Below are 11,922 nucleotides of genomic sequence, written 5' to 3' on the forward strand. Positions count from 1 at the left end.
GCCAACACACATTTAAAAATGCAACTTCTGGGGCGCCTGGGTGGCTCAGTCGGTTAAGTGGCCGACTTCGGCTCAGGTCATGATCTCGCGGTTCGTGAGTTCAAGCCCCGCGTCGGGCTCTGTGCTGACAGCTCAGAGCCTGGAGCCTGTTTCGGATTCTGTGTCTCCCTCTGTCTCTCTGACCCTCCCCCATTCATGCTCTGTCTCTCTCTGTCTCAAAAATAAATAAACGTTAAAAAATAAAAATAAAAATGCAACTTCTTTCTTCATTTTCAGATGCTAGTAAGAAAATAGACATTTAAAAAGTTGCCTAGCAGAACTGACACTCCCCAGAGGTCAATAAATCTCATCCCAGAGCTGGAGGTGGATAGAGACGGCAGGTCAGAAGTGGTTTGCAGAACCCAATGAGCCTTTGTGAAACATGAGAAATATTCACGGGTAGTTAAAGTTGATATGAAAAAGTCAATTATCACAACCTCATGGTCATAACTTTTATAAAGGATTTTCTGTGGGGCAGCCATTTTCCTAAGTCCTTCATGGACGTTATCTCCGACATCTATCAAATTGGTGATCATCTCTCTTTGCAAGATGAGAAACTCAAGGTAAAGAGGGGTTAAGTAATGTTCTGAGGGGAATAGTGCTCATAAAATAGGGGAGGAGAGGCCCTGAGAACACTGAGATTCAAATTCAGGAAATCTTGAGTTGCAAGGCTGTGGTCTCAACCACTGTGCATCAATGCATCCAGAAATCCTTTTATGATTAAGACCATTGGAGGAGCCAAAGTCTTATTGGCTTATATGGATGCTGATGACAATATAGTGCTATGTAGGAAACAATGAAATAGGTAAAATTTGCCTCTGGTTCTCATTCGCTTTCTCTTTATTCCCCCTCCACGAACCCTGCTTGTTCTAACCCCATTCCATATTGCAAACTCCTTATTTCATTTCTATAGGGTTTTTTTTCTAGAAGGGATTACTGTTGGAAATAGATTATATTAGTTTATAAAGGCTTCAGAAGTCACTCCTTTATGGGGTCTTCGTATTTTAATAGGAAATGTTTAAGGAATAAAAAGTTTTTAAGACACCTAGGGGCCATTTCTAAAAATGATGCTTCGGTTTCCATTTCAGGTTAGTGGAGATGGTATTTTTCAGGCTGGGGGCTCTGTCTGAGGCTCTCAAAAAATACTATGGAGGGGCGCCTGGGTGGCGCAGTCGGTTAAGCGGCCGACTTCAGCCAGGTCACAATCTCGCGGTCCGTGAGTTCGAGCCCCGCGTCGGGCTCTGGGCTGATGGCTCAGAGCCTGGAGCCTGTTTCCGATTCTGTGTCTCCCTCTCTCTCTGCCCCTCCCCCGTTCATGCTCTGTCTCTCTCTGTCCCAAAAATAAAAACGTTGGAAAAAAAAAATTAAAAAAAAAAATACTATGGAAGGGAAGATGGCAACCTTCTTGTCTCCTGGAAAGAAACTGTAAAGAAATGGGAAGACAGAGTTAAAGGAAGGAGAAAACATCATGGGGATGGGGAAGTATCCAAAAAGGAGGAGATAATGAAGTGCTGAGTTCAAATTCCACTCCTGCCAGTTTCTAGCCATGTGACTATGGGCAAATGGTTGAAAGTCTCCTATATAAGACTATTTAATAGAGGGGCGCCTGGGTTGCCCAGTTGGTTAAGCAGCCGGCTCTTGATTTGGGCTCAGGTCATGATCTCGCAGTTCATGAGTTTGAGCCCTGCAGAGGCTGCTTGGGATTCTCTGTTTCCCTCTCTCTCTGCCCCTCCCCCCTCTCAAAATAAATAAACAAACATTAAAAAAATAGTTAATAGAATTTGAGGATTAAGTAAGATAATGATTGAAAAAGGCAGCAACTAAATGCATGCTGAGCATCAGGAAGTCTTCAGCTAATGTTGATGTCCTCCCCTTCCCCTGCCATGCTGTGTATTATATTTGGGTGGGGGTGATCAAGAAGGGAAATGCTAAAGATGAGTGGAGGAGAACTGTCTAAAAGAAAAAGAGACTAAGCTGTGAAATACTGATTCTTTGATGTGAATCAATCTTGTTGCATGCATTCACTCATTCATTCAATAGACACTTATTGATTGCTTCTGCAATTCTCTTGTATTTTAAGCTTAGCCTCACTTGGGTCAGCTCTATACAGCATTTAGAAATGCTGATTTTGCAGCATCATGTCTTCACACATCCAGAATCCAATAAACCAAGGCAACTTAAAGCATTAGGCGTTGCTGGTGTCTCTCTTGGTCCTTCTTCAGATATAGTTTCCAAAGAGGACTTCAAAATGTTAAATACCATTTTAGTTGACACATTATCCTGGAGCACTCTGATCAGAACACCTTAATTAATCAGCAGATGTACTACAAACCACTGGCCATTGCTCTCTTTGGTAGATGTACACTTGTGGCTGGGAAAATATCAAAATGTGGTCATTGTTTACCTACTTACGAAACTCCACAGCTCCTGAGTTAGCCACAGCAGTTGAAGCCACATAGATGGTGTAAACTATTGGATTATTAAGAGCTTCCCTGGATTTTAATTGAGGATCGTGAGTTATATTCTTGTTCTTCAACTAAGACCATGTACAACATAGATGCCTGATGCCTCTGGCCCTTGAGTTATATACTAAACAGGCCAAGAAGGATAGATCTTAATCAGGACTAACTTCAAGGCTGTAAAGAGATGACTTTAGTCATCCTGTCATGGCACTATGCTACTGGTGGTTTGTACCCAAGCACTCCTTGAACCTCCAGCCTCATCAGCCTGCACATACAAATAAGGGAATGGTGATGTTAATTCTTGAATTTTCCTGGCCTTATAGTTCTCTCGCCACCAAACTGCTGGGTCTCCCCAGCCAAATTCTCCCACTTCCTGACAGTCAGGAGGTCTGTTTCACACGTGTTCAGGGAGACGTTTGCACCCATTGGGTACAATACTGCTTCACTGGCTCTGCTCAGCACTGGCTGTGCTAGTTGTCCCTGCTCTTTGTGAAGAATGATGCTCTCTACAGAACATTCTACCCTGGGTCTTCCCAATATGACACCTGGTGCCCTGTTCTAGCCAGGCTTCACCAAACTGCCAAAGTGTGTTTCACATAGAAAAAGAGAGAATCTTCCCCTCACTCTCTCCCCCATCTGTCACCTGGGCCCTGAGCGAGAACTGCCTGGCAGACAAGTAAATATCTTCTTCAGATTATGCCTATCACCCCTCCACCTTCCCCATTTGCCACATGGGGTGATGTCAAGGACTGCAGGAGAACCATATCATCCCCTCTATTTTTGCCAACTCTGCCCTCTTTCCCCCAGGTCTCTGTGAACCAACTTTCCTTCTCCTTCCGCCAAAAACCAAAAGCCTTTATGGGTATTCATTTAGGCATATCTATGCCCTATGGGTGGGTCACTGCCTCATTGTCCCAGTCTCTATTTAGGCTGGGCCAGGTCCACAATGCTACTCAGTCATGAAGTTTTCTGGTTTCAGTGAGCTCATAAACACAAGAAAACTGAGGATCTGATGATAGTTGGAGCCATCAGCCAGTGTAGATGATCAACACGAGGACTAATCCTTTCCCATCCTGTAAAGGGAGTCAGAGTAGCAAACAGAAGAACTGCTCTGGGGGAGCTTACTCATTCATTTCATCACGATTATATATTGAGCGAAGTGGAGCCCAACAAGGAGAAAGTATTTGGCTTAGACGTCATTTGTACCTGGAGCTGAGAGGAAGGTATTCATTTCTGTGGGTTTCAACACAAGACAGAGGTTTAGTCTTTGACTTTAAGTTCTGCCAGGGCAGGAGAAAGGCAGGGAGTCGTGGAATCCAGATAGAGAGATAGGCACACCATCCTCATAACTTCAGAGGAGACAGGGAGACAGACAACATGGGTAGTGAGGTAGCTCTTTGTTCAACAGTGCACCATGGTTTAGTGACCAGGATCCTCAGAGCTAGCTGTCCAATAAGAAGACACTATTTTATCCATGACCTCAGAGCCTCTTACCTTTTTACTTGAAACAGGACCTCCAGTCATTCATTCTGGAATCAAAGACCTCAAGGTCTTGAAAACGACCCAGTCTGGATTTGAAGGGTTCATCAAGGACCAGTTCACCACCCTGCCCGAGGTGAAGGACAGGTGTTTTGCCACCCAAGTGTACTGCAAGTGGCGCTATCATCAGTACAGAGACGTGGACTTTGATACTACCTGGTAGGAGTGTGTGCTAAGGCCTGGCGCTGGCTATGCTCTCTTCCCGTTACTGAACCTACGTGGAAATCTTAGCTGCTATTAGCTAAAATGACCTTGAATGGACCACCTAAATTCCCTGACCTTTTGGTTTTTCATCGATTATATCAGTAGTTCTCAAACATTTACTGTGTGTCAGAATTCCCTGGGGGGCTTAGTAGAAGGCAGATTACTGGACATAACTCCAGAGGCTCTGATTCTGTAGGCCTGGGGTGGGGCCTGAGAACTTGCACCTCTAATAAACTCCCAGCTGCTGCTGCGGCTGCTGGACCAGGAACCACACTTTAAGAACCACCATATCAGGTGAGGATAATGATATTCAGCTTTACTCCCTCACGGTAGATACAGAGAGGGCTAAATGAGGGTGACCAACGCATCCCAATTTTTCAAGGGCTTTTCTGATTTTGACACTGAAAAGTCCCACGCCCTAGAAAACCCCTTGATTGGTAGGCAAACTGGGACAGTTGGTCACTCTAGGCTAAACTCGAAACGAGATGATGTTTACAGAAGCAGTTTATAAATGATAAATGTGTTAACAACGTAAAGGTACGCCTATCATTATAATATCCTTGGCAAGCAGGAATTAGGCCTCTGGACTCTGAGTTTGCTTTTTGACCAGGCATCTCTTTCCTCTGCTGAAGTTCTCATTACTAGAAACTGCTACTTTCTGATGAGCTAGTATCTGCCCCCTGGTAGCTTCTTCCCAGTGGTATAGTTCTGCTCTACTCCTTTTATTATGTGATGTGTCTGATAATACTTACAGAGAACTTCACCTCAATCTTCTTTTTCCTGCGTGTTCCCCATTGGCAGCAGGCTGATGTATTTCTGTTAGAGCACAAAATTGAACATGGCAGAGTCAGGGTCTTAGCTGGGCCACCCACTCAGGAAAGGAACTTAGTGTGGATCATATAACTTTCAAGATTCCTCATGTCTAAACTGGGGATAATAATAGCACCTGCCTCAGGATATTGAGAGAATTCAATGAAGCAATCACATAAAACCCATAGCACAGAGCCTGGCACAGAACAAAACCCCTAAAAACATAATAATTCAAGGAACTGGCCAGTCTGAGCAGTAAGAGGGTTGGAGTACTTGGAGGTCCTCTTCATAAGTTCATCAAATGTGATGGAGATTTACCCTGGAATGCCCAGTGGGCCCTAGTTCCAGATGATGAAGATAGCCTAGTGACACTCAACACCTTTGTCACCTAGTGACACTCAACACCTTTGTTGTTTACGCACACACATGTGTGGGTAAAAAAAGGGGGAAGTGAGGTGTTTTTTAGGGGGCATTACCAGATATTAATCTCTTCTTTTTTTTTTTTTTTAACTTTTTCTTAACGTTTATTTATTTTTCAGACAGAGAGAGACAGAGCATGAACGGGGGAGGGTCAGAGAGAGGGAGACACAGAATCTGAAACAGGCTCCAGGCTCTGAGCTGTCAGCACAGAGCTCGACGCGGGGCTCGAACTCACGGACCGCGAGATCATGACCCGAGCCAAAGTCGGCCGCTTAACCGACTGAGCCAACCAGGCGCCCCGATATTAATCTGTTCTAAAACCAGCAATAAAATTGTTTACTGCAGGGAGAGAAGGTCACCGCTTCTTAGCTTTATAATGCACTCCTAAAAGGCCACCCTATGAGTCCTTAGTTGTTTTTTCTGTGTTTTAGGGATACTGTTCGTGATATTGTCCTGGAGAAATTTGCTGGACCCTATGACAAAGGCGAGTACTCGCCCTCTGTCCAGAAGACCCTCTATGACATCCAGGTGCACTCTTTGAGCCGGGTTCCTGAGGTATGTTTTGTCACTTGCCATTCTGAAGACTGAGAGAACTTGTTGTGTCTCCTGTCAGCGCTGACAGAAGAGTTGAGAGTTAAAATAAGACAGTGGAAGACACATGAAAAATGACATCTGTTGTTGTTCAAAAGCTTGTTATAGCAAGTGAGAAGAGAGCAAAAAATGGAAAAATCTGTCCAACCTGAAAACATGGGCCACTGCTGTAGTTCTTTAGTTAGTCGAAAATTCTTTGGGTCCTTACAACCTGCCACAATTTAAGCCTCATATCAGGACACTCAAATGCCTTGAAGGAGGGATAATTCGGCCAAGAGTCTATGTTTCAGGGTAGCCGGAGAATGAAGGATAGATGCAGACAGATTCCATCCATCCATCCATCCATCCATCTGATGTTATTGAGTAGTTATTATATCTCTGTCAGCACATGAAGAATACAAAGATAAATTAGACAGTGTGCCTACCCTTAAAGGGTTCATCATTTGGTAAAAGAAGACAATAAGTAAACTAACGATCCAGTAAAGCGTAAAGCATTATAGAAATACAGAGAAAGGCACCTAACTCAGGTATGGAAGATTGGGCCAGCCAGGCTTTATGGAGGGACAGGTGTTTGAGTTGAGTCTTAAGGGTCAAGTAGGGGTTGGTTATCTGAGTTCACACTCAAGGGTGAGGGAGCATGGTAGGTATAAGACAGGAGCAGCATGGAATAATCATTTGCTGTTGAGGTTTTGGCATATGTGAAGTGCCAGGAATGAACATCTTTCCATGTGCCTAAGGATGAGGCAGAAATCAGACCAGGAGGATCTTTGTGAGTTTGTTTATAGTCTGTATTTTATTTTCAAAGCTCTTAGGAGCCACGGAGGGGTTTAACCAAGGTGTAGCACTACTAAATTTGCACTCTAGAAAGATCACTTTAAAAGAAGGGTGGTAAATTAAAAGGACAGCAGACCACAGATGAGGAGACCTGCAGGGAGGCTATTGGGAGGCAGAAATCTGGCAAAGAGGGTCTGAAGTAAGTAAAGCCATGATGGGTGGAGAAAAAGAGTACCAGTCTTAGACATGGGCAAGAGGGATCCTGCCATGACGTGGAACTTTCCAGGATGTTTTCTGGCTATCCTTTCTCCACTGGATGAAGAGTCAGTGGGGCCAAGGCAACAAATCCTTCACAGGGGCACACATCCCTTTACAGTTTCTCTGGATACCTGCACCCCAGAATTAACTGCCCAAAGAACCCTGAGACCACTTTTAGAACCTGTGCAAACCTCTTCCCCAGATCCACCCTCCGGAGGCAGATCATGCCATCAGTGTGTATACCCTTGGGCCTGTGAGTGGGCAAAGGGGTGGAAACTGCTTACAAACACTCAAGCTAGCATGTCCACATGAGGCCAAGAGAAGGGAAGGGATGGGCCAGGGGCTGGGGTCTGGCTCTTCCCACACTACGACATCCTGCATTGCAAGCAGTCAGAGAAATTTCAATTAGGTTCTGGCTTTCCAGGCTGTTATGAAGGTATATTTGTCAAGTAAGAAGGATAGAACATTTTCACTTAAAAATTTCTTGCTTGGGGGCGTTTGGGTGGCTCAGTTGGTTAAAGGCCAGACTCCTGGTTGTGGCTTAGGTCATGATCTCATGGTTCATGAGTTTGAGCCCCACATAGAGCTCTGCACGAACAGTGCAGAGCCCGCTTGGGATCCTCTCCCTCTCCCTCTGCTCTCTCCCTACAAAAAAACCAAAATGTTGCTTGCCTGATTCAAAACTTTAAACATCTGGCATGTGGGCCTCCAATTGTACTCTTACCCCAGGGTCTGTAAATGTTCAGGATAGGCTAGAGAGGAGGAAACAGACTGAGGAAGAATTTAGGAGGTTGACTGGCCACCACCAGGAGGCCAGTTAATATACTGAAGTTCTCACTGTTTTCTGACCCAAGGAACGCTTACTTTTCTGAAAACCGATTTTGTACTTGGAGGGGGAAAGAATGCGTCCACCATCTAATAATGGGACTAGCAGGAGACAACTGTGTCACGCAGTAGAGGAACATCAGAAAGTGTCTCAGAGACGGAGGTGGAACTTGAGTAATGGACTCACAGGCAGTTGGGTTACTGGGGAGGAGTGACAGAGAGATAGATTCACAGTTGCCCAATGTGATCCATATTACTTTGGATTCCAGATAGAAGATATGGAAATCAGCCTGCCAAACATTCACTACTTTAATATTGACATGTCCAAAATGGGATTGATCAACAAAGAAGAGGTAAGAGAACTTTAAAAATATTTAAAGAATGTCTACCCTCCTACCCCTGCACCCTTACCTGTCTTTATAAAATTGGGATGATAATATCACCAACCAAAACTCTTACCAGCTGTTGCTTTTGGAATATTTATAGTTGCCACTGATTAGAGTCCTCTTAGATTCTGGGCCTTTCAAAACCTGGGGCTGGAATGCCTTAGAGGTGGATGAATGATTATGGAGGAGGGTTGGAAGCTAGAGAGATTAAAAGACAAAGAAAGAACAGAGTGTGCCAGAGAAGACAGCTCGGAGATGTACTTCGAAAAGTGCCACACAGGGTCACAGCTTTGTTATTCTTCCATCATGAGGCAATAAAGAGAAAAAACAAGATTCTATTTCCCTTCTTTCATCATCTTTAACTTTATCTAAGTAGTCAGTTTAAGTAGCATATAAACAGAAAATGTAAACAGAAAGAAAGAAAGACTGTTTCCAACTGTAATTATAGAAAGCAAGATGAGGGGGTGCCTGGGTGGCTCAGTCGTTACACATCTGACCCTTGATTTTGTCTCAGGTCATGATCTCATGGTTTGTGAAGCTCTGCACTGATGGCATGGAGCCTGCTTGGGATTCCTTCTCTGCCCCTACCTCACTCGCATGCTCTCTCTTTCAAAAATAAATAAACAGAAAGAAAGGAAGAAAGAAAGAAAGAAAGAAAGAAAGAAAGAGGGAGGGAAGGAAGGAAGGAGAGAAAGAAAGAAAGACAGACGAGGAAATGCACTTTTTGAAAGGAAACCTTGTTTTGCAAAAACACCCTGACTTGTTTTAAGCCATGGCAGAAGGTTAAACCAAGTGTGTCTGACTAGACAGCCTGAAGTAGTGTGTCCTGGGAGATTGGAACTGTCCTGCCCCTCTTGAGCCATTTTCAGAATGGTAGGATTTCTCTATTCCTGTTTCTGTCCTGCAAATTATGTTAATGGACTCCAGCGGGCTGTGCTACCACAGCTGTAGGTGGAGGCTGGGGAACAGCACTGGGAAACAAAGGCTTAGGCGCCTGGGATAGCTTCTAGAGAACTGTGAGTCACAGACGAGAGCAACATTGATCCCAGGTACTGTTCATTCAACTGAACAGGGAGGCAGCATCGTTTATGTCACTGGAAGGAAAGGATGTCGATTACCAGAATACCATTAATTAGAATTAAAGCCCTTTAAAATCATTACCTTCTAAAGGGCAAGAGAGGGACCTGAAAGTAATCTTGGCCATGTCGACCAAAGGTAAAACAAATGGGCCCCAAACAGAAAAGGGTCAAGCTCATGACTGGAGCAGTGCTCAGCTGAGGAACCAGCAAAGAAACGAGGTCTCCTCAGGGCCCCCAAACACCTGTGACCTGCACTGATCCCAGCTCAAAGACGTGTCGCAGGGCTTGCCAGGTGTGTCCCTATATCCAAGAAGTCAGACTTGCAGCTTCCTCAGCTCCCACCTGAAGCCTGCGTGGGGGCCCCGAGACGGGAAGGCCCAGATCCTTGGGGCCAGGGGTCCGCGTGAAGGCACCTGAGAAGCTACACAAGTTGTCCTGACTCTGTGTCTGTGCTTTGGGGTTGGGGGGTGGGAGCTGCTCTCAGGCCCTCAGCCAGCAGGCGTGTACAGAGTGAGGGCAACACATGAGAAGCAGGGAGTCAGGACGCACTGACAACAGCAGAGAAGTGACAAATGACAGGGTGGGAAGACAGAACATCTCTAAATTTACAGCTGTCTGAAACCACTTAGTATTGGGCTAACAGCCCTGAGGACCTCAGATGTTCCTGAAGGCGTGGTATGATCGCATTGGACATTGATAGGTGTTCAAAGTGAATTCTCAAGCAAAGGCCAAATTATGTTCACCACATTCTGTTTAAAAAGCAGAGATAGATAATGCATTTGAGAAACATTTATATCCCAGTGATTAAAATCTTTCAAACACTCTTAAATTTTCTGGACAATCAACTCATCCCTCCACTATTGCCAGAAAAATAAAGCATTACCCTGCTTCAAATAACTTGACTTTAGTGCATATACGTTTTTCCTATTTAGTGAGTTGTTGTTTTTGGTTTTGATTTAATATGGATTCATAGAAAACAGGAGAGGTCTATTTTAATGCTTCTGAAGTTGCCATGTGGCTTTTCTACAGGTCTTGCTACCATTAGACAATCCCTACGGCAGAATTACTGGAACCGTCAAGAGGAAGCTGACTTCGAAGCTGTGACAAAGTAGCTACCATCGCCAGGAGCCTACTCTCAGTTGAGGATTTCCTTCAGCCTCTTGTGATGCTGGAAATCATAGCATTGTAACCATGCAAATTTTCAAGCTAGAATGTTGACTTATAGTGTTAATTTTCCTCCTGTATGAAAGAATTCTTCTGCTCCTAGCTCAGCAAGGTGTTTTGTGATTAGTAATTATAACATGCTTTATGGATGCAGTTTACTTTACAAATGCTACACGGTATTAGAACAGTCATAAATCAAGATTTCTTTTTAGTTGTCTTGTGCCTTCCTATCTTTGAGACGCTTTAGAACCAATTCACTAAGAAAATAATCATGAATTTTTGGATGTGTCATATCAATTACTTTGTGCACAAGTTCAAAAGTAAGCACTGTTTTCATCCTACTGATGCAAAAACTGCTTTTGGGCAATGCAGAAAATATAACGACAAAATCATCTTTTGAAAACTTTCACCATTGTGACTTCAATTAGACTGAATATTTGGATTTCTAAGAATGCTCTAGCATATGTATCACTGGGAATTTATTTATACTCTAAAAATACTTTTATAATCTTAATGTATTGGTTTTATGACTTTTACAACTCTTAGAAAATATATAGTACACACTGAAAAAAAGTGTAACTTATTTTTCTTTGAATAAGGTCTACTTTGGCACAAAGAACCCATCTAATAAGTGCTGAGTCAATATACCAATCAATGAATATACATATAGAAAGAAGACGACACTCTATACAAATATCAGTGATGATGATTTCTAGATTGTGGGATTAGGAGTGATTTTTATTTTTTGCCATGTGCTTTTCTGAATCTTCCATATCTGAACATTTATTACTTTTATAATCAGAGAAATAAATATAATTGATGATTTAAAGATATATACAGACTTGACTGGTGATTATCTTTATATCAGTTGAGTAACACTATTTATATATATATATATATATATATATGTTATATATATATATATATACTATATATAATATACATATATGGTATATATCATATACCATAGAGCTTCATAAACTATAATTAAACTGTAATTTTAGAAACCCATGATGAAAACCTGTCCACATGAACATGGAACCTTCTTCCATTTAAAAAATCTACATTTATTAACTTTTTTAAATCTCCATTTTTTATAAATGCTTACATACAAGTACTTAGTATTATTTGATAATTCTGCTTCATTCCCCTTTGTAATACTACATAAGCTAGCATGGTATAGTGTTTAATTTCACAAACTCACTTAAATCCTGGATCTACTTCTTTCTAGCTATATGATAAGTATCCTCATCTGTAAAATAGAGGTGAAATAGAATCTAACTCAGAGGTATTTCAAGCATCAAATGGGTTAATGTTTGTAAAGTGCTGTGATAATGTTTATGGCTGACACAGAAAATTCTGTATGGGGCA

At 42.8% G+C, this 11,922-nt stretch overlaps 1 protein-coding gene across 1 annotated transcript in view; it reads left to right on the forward strand.

The window, feature by feature from the left end:
* Positions 1 to 10,491, forward strand: part of LOC124514465 (uricase) — a 30,991-nt gene extending 20,500 nt beyond the window's left edge. The window contains exons 5-8 of the mRNA XM_047082467.1: positions 4,013 to 4,199; positions 5,906 to 6,029; positions 8,192 to 8,275; positions 10,417 to 10,491. Coding sequence (XP_046938423.1) covers positions 4,013 to 4,199; positions 5,906 to 6,029; positions 8,192 to 8,275; positions 10,417 to 10,491 — 470 coding nt within the window. The remainder of the gene's footprint in view (positions 1 to 4,012; positions 4,200 to 5,905; positions 6,030 to 8,191; positions 8,276 to 10,416) is intronic.
* The last annotated feature ends 1,431 nt before the right edge of the window (positions 10,492 to 11,922 follow it).

Source organism: Lynx rufus, unplaced genomic scaffold (genome assembly GCF_022079265.1).
Source record: "Lynx rufus isolate CCGP_SWC_20201006 ecotype Redwood Valley unplaced genomic scaffold, mLynRuf1.p SCAF_2, whole genome shotgun sequence".
Taxonomy (NCBI): Eukaryota; Metazoa; Chordata; class Mammalia; order Carnivora; family Felidae; genus Lynx; species Lynx rufus.